The 19,597-nt window shown below is 34.5% G+C and overlaps 1 protein-coding gene across 1 annotated transcript in view; it reads right to left on the reverse strand.

The window, feature by feature from the left end:
* LOC111046943 (CCR4-NOT transcription complex subunit 1) overlaps nucleotides 1-19,597 on the reverse strand; it is an 80,951-nt gene that overhangs the window by 28,571 nt on the left and 32,783 nt on the right. Inside the window, 12 exon segments of the mRNA XM_039431257.1 lie at nucleotides 788-902; nucleotides 2,674-2,869; nucleotides 5,682-5,728; nucleotides 5,730-5,891; nucleotides 7,253-7,390; nucleotides 8,324-8,620; nucleotides 9,914-10,173; nucleotides 11,323-11,548; nucleotides 12,856-12,990; nucleotides 15,533-15,760; nucleotides 17,480-17,659; nucleotides 18,376-18,519. Coding sequence (XP_039287191.1) covers nucleotides 788-902; nucleotides 2,674-2,869; nucleotides 5,682-5,728; nucleotides 5,730-5,891; nucleotides 7,253-7,390; nucleotides 8,324-8,620; nucleotides 9,914-10,173; nucleotides 11,323-11,548; nucleotides 12,856-12,990; nucleotides 15,533-15,760; nucleotides 17,480-17,659; nucleotides 18,376-18,519 — 2,128 coding nt within the window.

The following is a 19,597-nucleotide window of genomic DNA, read 5'->3' on the forward strand; positions in this document are numbered from 1 at the left end:
AATTTTATGGTGAACTTTTACAATAGTACTATTAGTTTAAAATACCAATACAATATTAAAACATAACATATTGAGACAATATTTGTTTCTCAAATGCAATGAAAAAGCATCATATTTAAATGGACTTCACTGTGTGTTATATCCAAATTTACTGTGTGTGTATCCATAGGGGTACAAAATGTGGTTCTATTACACATTGGTACAATTGTTTTCAGAAGTCTTCTCTGATTGGTTCTCGTGGCACTTAATCGTGATTAAAATTTAACAGGCTTTTCTGCCATATAATAAAGAAACCATATAATACAAACCATATAATAAAGAAATAATACCGGCCTACTGAGGTGAATATGGAACTTGTTCTCTACTTCTTTCAATGTTTGGCTTTACGTATCCAAACTAAACAAACGATAGAAAATTATTACAAAGTAATAATTCATCAGAACACTTGATATTGTCACAATAACTGCCTGAAACATATCGAGCCTTCAAAAAATGAAGTGTACTAGTTGAATGAAAAAGACTAAGAAATTGTCAAAAAAAAACACAGATTTATTGATACTTAGAAAGACCGGTTTCGGTTATTACACCATTGTCAATCTCTGATAAACTGAGATTAATCAGAGTAATACTTAAGTATCAATAAATCTATGGTTTTTTGACAATTTCTTAGTCTTTTTCATTCAATATGAATAATTACCACAATATCAACTTCTCAACTATACAAAAAGTGTACTAGTGATTCTAATTAATTGAACATACATAATATTTGCGTGATGCATAGCCCTACCGTAAGCACGAGGGTCCTGCAGTGTCTTGAGTACACGCAGATGTAGTTCTCTGTAGCGAACTATCGCTTCCGGGTCGTTGCCGGCAGCCGAGCCATCCAACAGTCCTTCCACCGCCTAAACAACAAAACAACCAAAATTACTCAAAAATATTCAAATATTCTAAATACATAAATCAATTAATTAATAAAGATATTCAAATTAAACACAGGGACAAAAATAGCTTCTACTAGCTACTATGGGAACGCGGATTTATACATATCTGAGGAGCTCTGGACATTTACAATTCCGCTCACAACACCTAGTGTTAGCTACCATTGTCTTTGTATTATTTTAGAGAAATAATGGACCCGTTCTGTGTACATGGAATTTGGTAAATTGTCCGATTCACAATTTACCAGGTAAAAAGTTCCGCGTTCAATGGGAAGAGTTTTGACAGATTCTGTACTAGAAACCAGTTCCAGTTCCAAAATCCTGCCCCACAGTCGAAGCGTGGTAAATTATCCGACCTGGTACAGTTCCAACTATCTGAGCTCTCATTGGTCGATTATTGTAGTCTGCTTGCTTCTCTGCGCATGCGCTGATAGTTTGTTTCTTTACCATAGAATACATAACCAACAATATGATGTTTGATAACCATTCATTAAATTAATTTTTCTCTATAGAAAATTTGAGAGTAATGGAATAAATGAAATGCACACTTTTCTAGACGGTAAGTTTGTAAAACAGCCTTTCTACATTAACGCAGCTAGTAATCGACACATTTTAGTGTAAATCAACTTTATATGTGCGCGCCAAAAGCTTGAACCTACGATTTTGAAATGGCGTTCCATGGGAACATTTTGCACTAGTCACGTGATGGAACAATTTACGATTGGAACTGGAACAATTTACTGTACACAGAACGTACACAATATGTGGAAGCAACTATTTAGAGCACCATCACTGCCTTCTAACCAAAGCATGAAACAACATGTACTGAGTTTGTGAGATGGTAAGATTGAAAAAATAATATTGTTACAAAAAATATATAGCTTCAAATTTAGAGCTGATAGAAACTCTTTATTATCTTAATTAAACTTGAGACGTAATATAGGTTTCCATATATAGTTTATATAAGAGGCATTTCAAGTCTTTTAGAGGGAATTCCACTAGAATAATGTTTTTGTTTCTCTTCTATCCTGCAATGTTTTGTGAATGTAGACTTTAAATTAGAGTTTGTAGTACATCAAGGAATTAAAAAGACAACATACACTTCAATTTTCCCCCCAAAAAACACATCTACATCAGATAATCGAAGAATTGATTTTGAAACATTCATTGAACAATAATTTTATAATTAATTCATCATTGAATAAAACACATTCAAAAAGTTTTCGACAAAAATTGGGTCCTATGGATCTTGACCAATGTTATTTACTATCAATTCTACAACTATTTTCAATATCTCCTGGAAGATGCTGTAAAAAATCTAGTCACTACTTTCATGAAATTTACTAAACGAAATATTCTGAATCGTCATGATAGAAGCACACAGATTCCTTCAACCATGATGATTTTCCAAAATAATTTCATTATTTTCAAAGTAAAGATGTTTGATATAATAAGCTATTCTATATAATAGATTGATGATAGTAATATAGATGGTAAAGTTAATAAGTACCTAATGTTAATCTTCTAGTATATAAAGTTACAGTGATAGATTTTTTATCTGCCAGCATTCAATATGAAAAAACACCATTCATTAAAAAAATGTATCTTAGCCCTATGACTTGAATCCATTATCCTATCCCATCATCCTATTATCCATTTCAAGCAATTCTGACAGTTTGAAGTGAATATCACTATAAAATAATATACGAAAATGTATAAATTCAAGTGAAAATACCTTTTGGATAAGTGTGACAGCTGTCATCGTATCTCTGGTGCGGCGTGTCATCACCAGACATTCGGTGAGCGAGTGAATCGGTCCAATCTGCATGCTGGTCGACGAACTCGCCAACATTGTTTGCATATAGCACTCGAAATCGGAAATCAATTTGTCGTACAATACGCTCATATCGTCCGTCGCGTTATAAGTTTGCTGCAAAAACCAAGTCATTGTCACGATTACGAGTCAGCATTTACACAACAAAAACAATATATGACTTGTGACACAGTGTTTAGTGAGATGCAGTGATATTTTTATATATAATGAAAATACATCTACAATCTGTTGATGTGTGAATACTCCCATTGAAGATAAATGATGTTTTCTTTCTGATTGCGGATACCATTGATTCTCTAACATAATACTGTTGATTACTTAAGTATCAATAACATGTACGTATCAAAATATATGAACACATTCATAGGAATCAACAGTATGGACTTCCTTCCAAACAGAGCAGAGTTTCACTACAAATTAATCAGAATTTTATACATTATCACAAAATTAATCTATTAATCATGTGTAAATTTTAAACACATACACTCATGATGGGTTGTTTACAGTGACTAAATACTAATAGTTCACTAAATCTTCATGGACATATTCACTAGGTTGCACCAGCCTTGAGGTAAACTTAAGATTATAACACCAACTTAACATCTAAAAATTAAAATAATAGACCTAGTTTGGTGCAACCCAGCATTACGGTACGAAAGGTAATCAGAATAATTCATTTTCATAATTATTATTGTTATAACTTGATCATAACTCATTCCGTGAATTGAATCAAAATTCAAGTCTTAAATCGTCTAGTGTTTTTGTGAACAATAGTATAAATGGATAACAAAATGTGAAATATTAAAATGTAGCTGTACTAAAAAATCAAACTATCTACTTGAGATTGTTCTTGTAATAAACTTCTTTAAAAATTTATCATTCATCAAAGATTATTTTCAAATTACAAGAACAATTTTCAACATATATATTTTTGGAAAGGTACTCAAACATAAATAAACCATTGACCATTTATTGTTTTTTTTTTGTTTTTTTAATGCATTTCAGCTACAGTTGAGATAATGAATAGTCAGAATAGAGACTGAAATGTCGACTCAGCAATCACAAGTTTCTCCTCCACAGAATTCAGCAAAGTGCCTGTGATTGGCACAAGAAGTTATCCGAATTCTGGAGATCAGGATCAATTTTTATCTCTGTCATACACACAGAAACTTAGGCTTTTGATGAAGATAAAAAATCAAAAACTTATTGTACACCACCCACCGGATTAAGAAAGAGATTGAAAGTTCAATTCTCCAGCCGTCCGTCCGGGTAGGAAGTTTTCTCGGAGTAAAACACAAAAATGCAACATAATCTATTAAAACTACAACTATGTAATGGTTGTAAAGTAACTCTCTTAACGCAAAATGTAGTGAGAAATTCAACTGAAAATTGAATCATTATCATTGGAAATCATCATAATCACTTGTACAATATTTACTTTGGGTGTCACTGTGCTCTTCAAGATTGAATGTACAATCCATATTTGAAATTTATTAAATTAAACATTTATCTTTGACATTTTGGTACTGTTACTGATTCAAGTTTTTACTGAATGTCATCATAATCAACAGTAATTAATGGAAAATGACGTAAACGGTAATTTCGGTAAAGTTTCTTACCAGCTGGGTCGGAGCACTGGGGAAAGCTACTGACATTTGTTGTTCCTGAAAAAGATAAAAAAAATATTTCAGATAAAATGAAATAAACAATACAAAACTAATCTGTTCTGAGAGTCGAGAGAAGATGTCAAGAAATATGCACGTGTGAGAGATTAAGTGGAGCTTATAGCAGCAAGACCGAGTAGCCATCTAACATATTTTTCATATCCCTCTTTCACCAAGCTCTGTCACAACATTTGAACATGCTTCTTTACAAGTGCACTGGGATAATTGATAGAATGAACTTATTATAAAAAAATGGGATAATGCCTATAGTAAGTTTCAGGTTCCTAAGTCAGCACCTGGTGAACGAACGTTTTCTATGTGGCAGCCACACATTGTTGGAAATTTATTCTTCTTTCCAACTATACCATTAGAATTGATTGGATTTTGACTGATCGTTTACCAATTATTGACGTTTTTCACCCTTAGAATTGACTGGATTTTGACTGATCGTTTCTCAGTTATTGATGTTTTTCAAAGATATCGAAAAATCTATAGGCTTACATCTCGAAAACTAAGGTCGATATAAGAAAATTTTACTGGCCATTTTTTGTTGCAATTTTATGTTGCATCTATGGTCTTCGGCAGTTAAACCTTTCGTGGGACACCAGTATAAAAACAAGACAAAAAAACTCAAAAGGGTACTGGTAAGTAGGAGTACATTCAAGTAGGCCAGAGGTTCCCAAACTGTGCGCCGCGGGGCCCGGGGGCGCCGCAAACTAGTGCCAGGTGCGCCGACGTTGTCTATCAAAGACTCACACTACAAAACAGATATAAATAAATTATACTAGGTGCGCCGCCAAGCCATATCTGTACTCAAAGGGAGCCGTGGGTCAAAAAAGTTTGGGAACCTCTGAAGTAGGCTAAGCCTAACCCCTATAAGGTCTAGCCTTATTAACCATACTCTATTAGAAAGTACTTACTGATACTATACAACAGTATTGACCGTCTAAGGATCGCTCAAGTATTGATCCTTACACTGTAAATCATTATAAATAATTATAGAGAATATTATTTTCATTTCATTCATTCGATTGCTTGTTTTTTATTGCAATGGAATTCAAATTTGTTTATTATGATTATAGTTTAATATTGTAAATCATTATAAATAATGATAGTGAATATTTTTTTCATTTTATTAATTTGATTGCTTGGTTTTTATTGTAATGGAAATAAAATTCATTTATTATTATACAGTAGTTGAATATTGTACTGACGGCATTGGTAGGAGGCTGCGGAGGCTTGGGCGGCATGAAGAGTTGCAGCTCGCGTTCGGTGAGCGGCTGGAAGCCGGGGGATGTTGCGCGCAAACGCCTCGTAGACGGCCATCTGCTGCGGCGACGCCCCGCCCACCTTCAGACGAATCTGCTCGGGCATGCGCTCTGCCTGGTAGGTCAGTGTGGCCGAGTCGCAGTAGCGTCTGCCTTCCTGGCGGGCCATCTTCCGGCGCTCGAATTCCTAGACGACAACAGACATAGATAAATCAACACATCAATAAACTTATCTAATAGCTATTAGAAAACATACAAATACATCAATAAATAAATTATATGAAGAACATAATAGACACTTGGAGTTTTATAATGTTATATTATATAAAAAACACGTTACAGATAGATTAGAAACACTAAAAAACTTTCAACTAAAATAGGTTAATCTATATAACACCCAAGTTTCAATCTTAGTGTATCATCTCTATCTATATAGCTTTCATTGGATATTAGAAATAATTAAAATGTATGAATTCAGGGCTACTTTATTGTATTTATAAATAAAATAGAATTATAGTACCCTTTATAAAATTAATAAAATAATAAAACAAGAATACAAATTGTAACGTAACTACTAGTTTCAGTAATCACACCATCGTCAGGTTATAAAAATAAAATTTTCACTAAAAAACTTATATTATTACAGGATATTTTGGCAACTAAGTGCCGGTTGCATAAAAGCCGGTTAGATTTTAATCGTGATTAATTTCACGAGAACCAATCGGAGAAGCCTGATCTTCGAAAAACCTTCTCTGATTGGTTCTCGTACAATTAATCACAGTTAAAATTTCACAGGCTTTTGTGCAAACGTGCCTAAGTTGCCTTCCTCAACTAGCATAGTGAGTTGTAGTCTACAAATTCACCAGTTGAGGAAGGTGATTTAGTTGCCAAAATAACGTAGAATATGAAAGTTTTTTAGTGTTTTCAATCTATGTGTGTCGTGTTCTATATTATATAATATATCAATAAATAAATTGTCATACACGACATCAATCCATACATATTTATAGAGAACGTAAACTGGTAATTGAAACACGGAATCAAACACTCCAAGTAGTTCGTTAAACGTTTCAGCTTAAATGAAGGTGTGATATAACTCAATAATTCTTATTGCTATTTTCTACATAAGAAACACATGCTTATCCCGATGAGATTACCAGACAGGTTTATACCATAACCTATGTGACTGAAATAGATAGGTCTGGCACACAAATAATTAAACACAATAAAATAAAGTTTACTCAAGACATTTTCCCCAAAAATTTATCAATAATAAATATCTTTAATCTTTATTTTTAATGTCTTTTACTCGTTGTTGCTGTTGTTCTTTACTTCACAAATTGATCTTTACTCTGTCACACTCAACATGTTCATATTAAATTGCTCTTCACTCTTTACTTTATTGTTATACTCTTTACTCCATACTTTATTTACTTTACTGTCTTTTACCCGTTGTTGTTCTTTACTCTGTCACACGCAACATTCATGTACAATACAATGTGCGTAATCTTTTGATTGTTAAAGTGTGAAAAATGGCTGGATACTGACAGGCATAAGGTGTTTGTCGACTTCTGATAGAGCCTTCTCGACGGCTGTCTTCTGAATGAAGGCGCAACCCAACTCGATGTTGTCCTGGGCTGAGATGGTGGCTGCCTGCTCGATCAATTCCTTCTGTGCTGGAGCGCCCTGCACAAACAAATGCATTCATCATGTCACACTATACACGTAAATTACTGCTAGATAAATAAATACATAGTGTAGTAACATACCGCATCGAACACACATAATAACCTGAACTATATATGCAGATTCAACTGTTAGACTATTATAAAATAGCGTTAATCTATGACCATGTTATAATGTGTACATAACATCACCACAATCAATCTCATAACAAGGGTCTTTCGCAATGGATTTTCAAAACTATACTATAATGAGAGCATTATGCAACGACTTGAACATTATAACACGGTTTCCAATGCTGATGGCATCAACATTAAAACATAGGTTCTGATTCTGGCAGCAGGTTTCTGTTTGTAAAGTTTTCACTAAATCAAGTACGGAATTCAGTTTGACAAGTTTTTAGTAAGTCAAGTTTTTATCAAGTTTTCAATTCATCAAGTCTCCAGTACGTCATGTTTTCAGTTTGTCAAGTTTTCAGTTCATCTTGTTTTCAGTATTTCAAGTTTACTGTTCATTCTCTCTGAGTAGCTTTTCACCTGTTATTTCAATCTTTTTACCATATAGGCTCTGGTCGTTGATTTATAAACTTACAACAAGTCAGCAATATCATACTTTGCTTGAGTGGTAGTAGATAAAATAGTGTATACAACAGTTTTATATGGTCTTGAAAGCACTCGTGAAATGTTTAAGACACGCGTTTGGTCGCTATGCTCGCTCTCTTGTGTCACAACTCTGCATCTGACTGGTGCGTTAAAGACCCTTATCAAAAAACTATCGCTCGCTACGCTGAATCACTTGTATATTACATCTACATCTAACTCGTGCGTTGAATAGCCTTATTATAAAACTATTGTAAAAACTACTAATATAAGTTTGATGGCAATATGAAAACATCAAATTGTGTTGTATATTGGATGAAAATGTAACCTGTCTCACCAAGAGCGCATTGGCCAACAACTGTTTGAGATTGTTGCTGATGGCGATCATGAGCTGGTCGCGACACGTGATCATAGCCATGCCGGCGGTGAGATGGCGCACCATGTGGTGGGCAGCTAGGCGCATGCGCGTCTCCTCCGGGTCGAGGGCAAAGTCCTTCTTGACGATGTGCTCGGCCGTGGTCAGGGCTATCTTCACCGACCGGTCGACAACGGGATGGATCCATTCGCTCACTGATCGCTCCACTGCCTGACGCACTAGTTGCTTCAGGGCGGGGTGTGCTTGGAACAGGGCCAGCTGCCGACAAACACAATTCATAAGATTACAAGACTTGTACAACATTCGGTAGTTCAGTTATAATACACAACAAAACTTAACTAAAGAAGGTTTTTTACATGATAATGCAGTTGATCAATCAATCATTCGATGTATTCCCATATAAGATTACAAAACGTGTACAACATACAGAAGTTGAGTTACAATTGGAATAAAATTGAATCACATATGATTTTACATAGTAATACAATATTAGAAAAGTGGAATCCTTCAAGAAGAGTATATGACCCGCTTTCTAAGACACTTATTAAATCTAATGGACGATTTATAGGTTCAATGGTCCATTAGATTTAATAAGTTTCCTAGAAACCGGGCCTTATTCCCAAATAAGATAACAAAACGTGTAAAACGCTTAGTTCAGTTATAATACGGGATAAAAGTGAATTGCAGAAGTTTTTTACGGACTACTTTGTAATACACCATTTGAGAAGTGAAGTCCTGCAAAAAGACTATGGCCTGGTGTAGGGCACAATGCAGATGGTGTATGGTTGCACAATGCACAAGTCTTTATTACATTTCAACGGGTTTTAAATGACGGCTTAATACCATGAGAACCAATCAGAGAAGCGGAAGACGTCTTTAATTAGTACTTAATCACAGTTAAAATCTAACAGACTCAAGTTGAACATTAGTTTGCTATCCTTGCCTGTCGTTAGACAGAGCCGACTAGCCACGTTGCCAACTGGTAGAACGTTAGTCACAACTATCTATCATGGGACATGAAAGGCGGTGGAAAAGTAAACGTGAAAAACAATTAAATTGTATTACTATTTATATAAATTTATATTTTTTGTGTTGAATTAAATAAAATTATTGATTGAACTAGTTGTAAACATTGAAAACTAGAGCTTCAGACTAAAAATAGTAAGAGATATAGGTCGATTGAATAAGAACTAGCAATTGTTAAGTCCAAGCTATTTTCAAGCAAATGCTAGGATTCGACTTATATTGTTTCAGTTTTTTAGGTCTTCGCCGCAGTCAATAGACCGGGGAATTATCAAATATTAATAATCTAGTGTTTTTTCACTTTAAAGTTTCATGAAATGCGATAGTAGTTAATAATAATAGTGAAAAAAGATGGATAACCAACAACGAATTAATAATCTTGTATAATTTGTATTTAATAAAATTAATTATAATAGTTTGAATATATAGAACTAATGACTAGATGCTAGCCACTATATTCTAGTTTTTATTTAATCGACCTAATAGTTACAGCTTCATAAAACAGAGAAATGGTGGCAGTAGGCCTACCTGAGTGTTTATGGTGACATGGGCGGCAAGCTGTGCAATGCTGTTGACGTTGAGCTGTGCGTAGCTGAACCTGGGCTCGGGGGGCGGAGGCGGCGGCGGGGGCAGCGGTGGCAGCGGGGCGGGGGCAGCCGGCTGAGGGGTGGCCGGAGTGGGGGTGGGCGTGGCTGCCCCTCCCACTCCTACTCCCCCCACCACTGGACTGCTGGCCAGCACCACCTCTTCCACTCCTCCTCCCACGACTGGCATCGGAGTCACCACCACTGCAAAACAGATTTAACTTTTATTACAAAAATAAAAACAAATAACATATACGAGGGCAATCTAAAAACGCTCCCGACCCACTTCAGAAGATGGCAAAAAAATAGAAATTCATTTATTGACAATGGACAATTTCTAGTAAATAAGAGTTGCTTACTTTGAAGTGTAGATCAGAAATGCATAGGCACTGCACTAGACAGGCCTGTTATTTGAATGTTCCCTATGTAAGATTGAGAAAGTTGCAGTGTAAATCTGACGTCCTATCAATAAGAGCTTCCAATAGATTACAGTTGTGTTCCAGGAATGAGTATATCTGTCTTCAAAACAAATGTGAAAAGAATGATTTTTTGAGAACCCACTGTACAGTGTTGGAATAGTTTCTTCCAAGCTAATATAATATTTATATAATTACTAGAATTGTTATGTTATATTGATTAATATTTAAAAGTGTGTTTTAATCTGTATTCGCTATATCGACATATATATCTGTGAATATACCGTATTCCATATTATAATCCATATGTGACATGGCCCACTGCACTATTTCAAGTATTTATCGGCTAATAAATATTTCTATTTCTTAAATTCAGATACAGTATTGGGCTCTGGATGGGACACTCTTTGGAAATTCACTCATTGACTCAACGTCATATATAAAACTTCCAAACCCAGAATACAGATATTCTTGTCTCTCGTGAAGAAGATCTGGTGTATATTTTTAGATACTCACTGAATGTCACATTTTGGGCGTGTTACAGTCAACTGAGTAAGTCGATGTCGGGGATTGGTCTGCTCATGGTCATGTTTCTTTAATACGCTACACACACGAACATTAGTAGTGTGCACTTAGCTGCTATTGACAATGGCCAGAACTAAAATGAAGATGGTTTTTTCAAATTCCGCTTTCCCATAGCAGCCGCTGGACGCTACTTATGTTCCAGTGTGCAGCATGCTTTAGAGTGAAATTTCTGGATGTGACAAAAAAGCCTCTCATTGTGATGAGGCTGATTATACAGAATACGTCTTTTTGCAAATTTGATCGTTTTTTTAAAGATTTCTGGTTCAAGATTAATGATTAATTTATATTTAGTATGGAACTGTATAGGTTTTGATGAAAACTGGGGGCTGAAAAAGGTTCAATGTTGACTGACCATGCTGTTGCAACTGCGGCTGCGGCTGTGGTGCGGGGGCCGCAGGCACCGGCACAGGGGTGGAGGCTGCGGCTGGCGGCGCCGCAATGTAAGCCTGCGGCTGCGGCACGGGTGATGCGTCCACTTTGCCGCCCCCACCACTGCCTCCGTTCTTCGGCGACGACAGCTGGTGCTCCAGATTCTTCAGGTTCTCCGGATCCTTCAGGAATATGCCCGGTGTTAGCTCCTGCAACAACAACATCATTCACAATAAATATCTTGCCATTATTCTAATGCTTTTCAAGTTTCTAAAGTTAATGAATATGTGAAAACACAAATTTAAATTGTTTCATTAATGGAAATGGAATTGTTTCCAAACTTCATTATGAAAAAGTACTACAACATCACTCACAACACAACTTTGAGGTAATGAATATGTATTTTCTGGTTGACAGAGTTGGCTATAGTTGATGAGTTATTCATTTTCTGACTCAATATCCCTCAACAATTTATAGTCTGTGCAAAGCATAGATAGAAAGCAATTCGCGGATGGAGTTCAGTGCTACTAGATAACATAGCATATTCTACTGAATTTCATTTGTGACTTAGCAGATTTTACTGAATTTAATTTGTGATTTAGAAAAAAAACAAGTGATTTGAATTGAAAGATGGAGATTGTTTCAGAGTATTTACTCTAATAAGGAACAATAATAGACAAGCATTACTCTAAGTGATGAAACACTGAAATTTTGTCTAAAAAATCACGAGTTTATTATAAAGTTACATTCATGTTTCAACACCCATGGTGTACACACTGAAGATGAACCATGGATGTTGAAACATGTAAATTTCAACTAATAAATTCGTGATATTTTGGACAATATTCTAGTGTTTCATTATGGATGAATATTACTATATCTCATCACAAACAGTATCTGAAGTCATTACTGTAGGTATTTACCAATCACATTTCTTCTATGATTTTCTCGAGTTTTCAACGAAAATAGTTATTTGTGCAACTAGTGCGCAAAGTGACAGTTTGCTGCACCGAAAGAAACGTTTACGCCCGAGCCGTAGGCTCGGGCGGAATGGTTTCTTCAGTGCAGCAGAGGAACTTTGCGCACGTATTTCACATTAAGTTTTTCCTACAGTTACCATTGAATATGAAAAGTGGGTAATTATGGGTAAAATTGCCTGAAATGCATCAAATGTTTTTCTGTGTAATTTATTATTGATAAAAACCTTAATCCTAAAATCCTAAAGTCCTCGTTGTCCTCCATTATAATATATAATGAATAATAATTAGCGCGTTGTGCTTCGTTGCAACTCTGCTCACTATAGCAGCCCAGTCACTGTTACCAACTTCATTTTGATTTTGCTGCACTGTTGCTCCATATAACCTACTAAGTATTTTGCATTGCCATGTTGCAAATCTGGAGTGCAGAAAAATTTTTCCCGCACTAGAGCGGAAAAGTGATTCTTTGCGTTCTGTAATCAGTGCAGCAATGGCCACTTTTCAACGTAACTGTAGGAAAATAAATTGAAGTTACTTACAGCTACATCCAGCGACAAGTTCTTGCACAATACTTCGATTTCGAATTTAAGGTTGAGCTTCAAGCCGGGTTCTGAGTGCAGTTCTGAAAGCACGTTCATTATGGACATTGTCCAAGGGTTTGGAGGACCAAAAATCTGAAACATTAATAAAAAACCGTAATTAAATATTTGAAAAAAATATTTTTTGTCTTTCAACAATTTTACTCAAAATACGAACAGAAAATCTCACTTAATAGTAATAGAATTTACTAGTCAATAATTTTAGCATATGTAGTGCCAAATTCAATCGACGGTTTCTAACAAAGTACTGATCAAAAGCATTACACAAGTCAAGTGAGACAATTAGTCGAGTTTGTGTAAGTGAATACTATGTTACTTTTGGGAATAACAAATATTGTAAATATTTGAACTATTGTAAATAGTTCAAAAAGCTCTGATTTACAAAGAAATTTTGGCAGAAACAGAAATCAAGAAAATACCATTGGTTCTTATGGAAGTGTTATGAAGTTTTTCCCAATGTGTTCACACATTGCTTGTCTGCCAGTGTATGAACATTCCAATAAGAACAAATAATATTTTCAATGTTTTGTATTTCTACCAAGCAGGACAGACGTTCATCAAAAAGCAGGGATGGATTTAGCCAACACTTGATATTGAACAATAGATTAGTACTGTACAATATGAAATATTAGTAAGATATAAATTGATATAAAAAGTCAACAATATTAGAGTTACTATTAATATTAATACTTGACAATGATTATTAGTGAGTATTCACGAAAAATATTATTCTCAAATTACAAAATTAAATCAATGCGAACTGACAACACTATTCACAAGCTTGTTAATGAGGATAACCATAGCTATAAAAATAGCCTACAGTTAATCTCATACACTTCAATTACAATTAAACACTTACAAAAACACCTCTTTCTAAAACATGGTATTCTGATAATGAGAGGCTTATCGAAAAGGTTTATCAGTAAGTATAAAAGCATAGAATACGATAAAGCAAGCCCAAACGATACAGATAGACAAATCTATTGGGAAAATGACGAGTTGTGAAAATATATAATACTCTCAGTGAAGGCTCTTGAACATGTATTGTATTCACCTCCCAAGCACATCCAGTCAACACCTGAAATGAAACACAATAAATAGTGCTAGTTGAAGCTAACACTATTTCTATGTAAAAACTTGGGTTTCGCAGAAAAATCTATTGTTACAGTTTTTCTGAAAAACTACTGTTTTGTAGACAAACTATGGTTAAAGTTTGATCTTGGACGAGTTCACTATTGCAACAACTACCGGATGATTTTAAGGTGTGAATACCTTTATGAATCAAGTTGTTTGATTGTAAGATTTGAAAGAAAAAGCTAACTTTTAAAAAAATTTCGTTTAAATTATTAAACGAAAGACGATTATTGATATTCAATGGACTACAAATTACTGCACATTAAAAGATCCTAAGATCAAAAATGTATTAGCCCTTTGCAAAGACGTCTCAACAAGTCTTGTTAATGTAATAATTTGAACTATTTGAAACTTTACAATGAAAATATTGAACGCAGAATAATCAGTTTAGTTTCAAAATGAGTAAGAATTTTTTTTCGTGGTAATGATAAACTGTTTGTTTTTTTTTGTTTATTAAAATTGTACATATTGTTCAGGATGAGCATAAATTGAACACATCTCATAGGTGAATAAAAAAATAACAAATAATAGTAGCGCGCTTATTTTTGTGGCAAACATTGCTGTAGCTTCTATAATTTGTGATGACCTTCATCGAAACACAGTCGGCTCAATGGTGTGGGTGACATTGTGTCAGGAGAAAGCTATATGCTTTCTGTGATTTCACAAAAGCAAATCGGCTATTACCGTTCAAATACGTTTTCATCTATTGAAAAATAAAAATAAGTTGTATGCAACAAAGTTATGTAGTATTGATGAACTAAAACGAAGAATTGAAGAAAGAAATGACAGGAAATCACTTCAGAAATAATCCATAAAACTATGTAGAAATAATCCACAATATATGGCGTGAAATTGAATTCATATCGTCTAGATATTTAATTACTTACTTTTTACTTTACTTTATGTGGCTGTACGGTTCATGATGAACTTTGGCCTCCTCAACATGACACCTCCACGTCTCTCTATCTTGTGCTCTCTGCCGCCAGTTTGTCACTCCCAGCACACGTAGATCACCCATCACGTCACTAATCCATCTTCTCCTTGGCCTTCCTCTTCTCCTCGTCCCAATCACTATATCATCCATTATTCTAACCGATCCTCTTTCTTTAGCCATTCTCACTACATGACCCAGCCATTCGATTCTTCTTGCTTTTATGGTGCGTATAATATTTTTTTCCCCGATTTTTCCATCTATTTCACAATTATATTTGCCTCTCCATATACCTTCGTTACATATTGGACACGCCATGTTATAAATAAAACAATTTGAAATAGATTTTCAATAAATCAATATTCATGTAAATTATTTTTACATTTTAATATTCATATAACACTTTATTTTTTTCACTTATGAAATGTGTCCAAAATGCTGAAAGTTTATGCTCACCCTGTTTCAGTATCGTTTATTTAGTGGGTTATGTGATGTATTATACATTGTAAACTGTTTCTTGAAGAGAATAAATTGAGAATATATGACACTGACCCGACTCTTGCAGCAGGACTCAAGGACCTTGGCGACGAACGGCACGACATAGAGCAGCTCCTGCTGGCCCTTGCTGTAGGCCTCGGCCAGCAGCGACTTGAGGTCAAGGTCACCCTGCAGTATGGGTCTGTTGCGGCCCAGGGTCAGCATGCCCAGCCAGTGGCCCAGGTTTTTCAGCAGCGACCGGTCAGAGAAGTTCGCTATCCCTTTGTCGCTACGCAGCAACACCTAACAACAAACAACCGATGCATTTAGTTCAGTCAAGCACTGTCGCATTAAATCTAAAGACGCATAAAATATCGACACTAGAAATAAAAAGCTACAAAGATTCCAAGAAAGAATTCCCATTCTATTATAATACTTTTTTTACCTTTTTTGCACATACAGATTTGAAAGAGAAAGATGTATGAGTGTGCGTGAGAGTGTAGCATCAAAAACTTTTTTTATATTCCATGTGATTTCAAAATACCAGCCAACGAATATTCCTCATTAACTAATCAAATTTGAAACGGGAACTTCATCATAGTTTTTGTTGAGTCGGCCATTGTTGTTATAGCTTTTTCCGACAGATAGTGCATAGCGCTGTCGGCGGTGAACTGTGATTACAAGCCAGTTGTTTACTTTTTAGGTTATATTGTAACACATTGTTACTGGTCACGTAAATTTTTAAAAATGATTTTATATGCAGTTTTTATAAAAATGTAGGTGGAGAAAAATGTTGTGTTTATGTATATGTTGTGTATGTGTTATATGTTGTGTAAGTAGTATTTTTATTTTGATAGGAACTAACTGTATAGAAGTTTATATCTGTAAGGAAGTTTATATCTTTATTTCACGGAGTTGTGTTTTTTTGTCAAAATAAAAAATTATTTGATTTGAATAAAGCTCTGAGCGGCCGTTCAGTGAAGTTCACTTTATTTTCATTCGCTTCATCACTTTGTCGCAGCAACACCTCAACAAACAATGACCCTCAACAGATTCATTTTATTCAAGGAAACTCAAAGTATTGTCCCATAAAAAAAATCCTTACATATCGACTATAACTAAAAAACAATATCAACATAATCGCAATTACAATATTATTATTTAGTTGACTAAATAACTACAAAGATTACGAAAAAGAATAGAGCCCTGATTTTCCAATCAATTTCTGAGTTGTTGAGCAAAAACTGAAACCGTGAAAATACCATTGGTTGTCATGATAGTATTCACACATAGGCGTACTAGCACTGAAGTGAGAATCACTTTGAACATTCAGCATTCTCTATAAAAAAGATCAGTGCTTCTCATTTTGATGATGCTGACAGTTAATAGTGAATCGCACTATAATAAGAACCAATGGTATTTTCACAATTTCTTCTTCAGCTTTTGATTGTAACATGTATGACGCTTTCAGTATTGTAAAATGTGCAGCTTATTGAATAAATAGTATTTGATTTGATTAGATTTGATCTGGTAAACAAAGAAAAATCTATTAAAATGTATTATTGATTTACCTACTTATCTGTGGTAAACCATTAACTAGAATAGGTATGAGTTTCAATATCGTATATTGAAAAATCACAAGGAGTAAGTTTCACAATAAAGAAAAGTCTTAGTAAATTTCACAAATACGTTGATATTGGATTTACGCACGATAACCGTGATAATCGTAAATCAGGCGATCAAATCTATTCCAAGAGTGATCATATAAATGTAATTATTTGAACTTTTTCAAAAGTGTACTCAAAGGCTAGACAGAATGATCAGTATTGTTTCTAAACCAATAAATTCATGACCTAATAGACTTTGGGAACAGTATTCATTAGATATTATGCTAGGTTGCAGTAACCTAAAATAAGACAATAGTTTCAGTTTGAAGAGCTTTCTAAGACGTTTAAAATCATACAAAGAAACTCAAATTTAGAGAATCTTTTAATAAATTAAATGCAAAATACAAATACTCACTCTAATGTTTCTGTAGGTTTCAACAAGCACCATTTTCTTGACATCGTTTATTTTCAAGACATCAAGAAAATTGGAGTAGAGTGTGTGAAAGTTCAGTTCTATGCTGGCTCTCTTCATAACCAGATACTGGGAGATCCATGGAAAGAACTCCTCTGTGACTAGATCACGCAATTCATCGCACTGCAAATATACGTAATTCATCAAATCACTAGATACAAGTGAATCTAAAGAAATGAATTGGGAGAAGTAAATTCTTTGTAGTAGTGAAGGCATTATATGGTTACTCACAATGCACAAAGGAAAACAGAACATGATTAATCAAACATCATAATTTATTCAATAAAATCCTATTCAATATGTATTTGTGATCAGCAATTTATCATTTTCAATAAGTTACGTTCCACAGTTGAAGAACTATCCGAATTAAATAAAAAAACAGTAGTGGCCCAAGGACAGGGAATTTTATAGTATTGAAGAATATTTAAACTTTAATATTATGTCTTGTTGGACAGTGTAGATTGTTTTCTCATTTTTGAAGCCTATTGTACTGTATTGTATCAACGATAAATATATATTCTATTCTATTGAGGTTCACATATTCATATAATAAATAAATGTAATAGTTTCATTGTCAATTTATGTTGTGAAAATCCACATGAAGAAAATATATAACACTTTAGTATTTGCTGAATTGTTCAAGCCTTTACTAGAACAACAGACCAACTTATAAATTAATAATATTGATGCTACCAATAATTAATAATGACTGCAAAAACTGAATTACTAATAGTTGGATTCATGAAATTTGAACTCGCATCACCAATAACTTAATGGAACCAGAGGTAGTTGAAAATTAGCAAAATTATTACAATTGAAATGAAATTCGTAACACATACCTTCTCAGGAAGATTGAGTTGACTGAGGTTGTTGAATATAAATGCAACCTTATCTTGCATTGCTTCGGGAGGTACAATCATCTTCTCATCTTTTTCAGTGGCCACCAATAGGGTATCGATGTTAGTTGCATTTGCAATAGAAGGCTGTAAAATTATTACATAAATAATAAATGAATTATCCATAAAAATAATGACAGGTTTATAAATAATGATTTCCGATAAAAAATACCGGACATTTTTTCAATAGATTTGACGCTACTCACATCCTATTTCTAGTGCAATAGTAATGAATTGTGTCATCTGTTGAATGATGTAATCATCGTTTAAAAGCTAGTACATCGATTTATTCATAATTCGACATACTATAAGAGTTACTTCATGGCATAGATGACGTTCAATTATTTGCTATAGTAAACAATAGAGTGTTAATTTATGCTGGTGAATGTGTTCAATTGATTAGGCCTCAAATACTGAGATACTTCTAAATACAGCAACATCAAAGACTGGAAATGCGTAAACACTCAACAAAGTAGATTATATTCAATTTCTGCTCAGCACAGCAGAAGCAGAGAAACTAAATAACTAATTACAAGCAAGTTATGCCTTATCTGTCGTGGAGATAATAGCGTTGGTCGATAAAGATTGGGTTTTTCTTTTTGTAATTGCTGTTTTGTAGCATACAGACCAGCAATAGAATTTCTAAAGCAGACATTCCCCGGACGCCTCAATTCGTCACTTGGGAATGGGTAAATGTAACAGAAATGTATGTATAAAAACGGACGACATATTCTATGTTATGTACTTAATCAAATTTTAATAATTTTTCCTCTCCAACTATCAAAATGACAGCATTCAGGTGGGCCGTCCACTAAAACAGTTTTCGTCCGAACTAGCATCGGCCGAAAACTACCGAACGATCCCCCAACAAAGAAAGGAATAGATGCTCGTCCATTGCAACAGGTTCATGCGACCGTGCACGGACAAGTTCGGCCAATCAATTTTTCGATCCGAATTGAATGGGATTTTCCAGCTCTATCCGGCCGAACTGGTCGAGCTGAGACAACAAAGTGTTCCTAACCTAAAATTGTTTCACAGTCTTGTTTGTTTTTGTTTTTTGAAGTTGTTCTGTTTTATAAAGTTGTAACTATGGACAATGGAAAGTTGATAAGTTTGGTTCAAGAGCATGTTCCATTGTGGGATATGCGAGACAAAAGATATCATC

Source organism: Nilaparvata lugens, chromosome 6 (assembly GCF_014356525.2).
Source record: "Nilaparvata lugens isolate BPH chromosome 6, ASM1435652v1, whole genome shotgun sequence".
Classification (NCBI taxonomy): domain Eukaryota; kingdom Metazoa; phylum Arthropoda; class Insecta; order Hemiptera; family Delphacidae; genus Nilaparvata; species Nilaparvata lugens.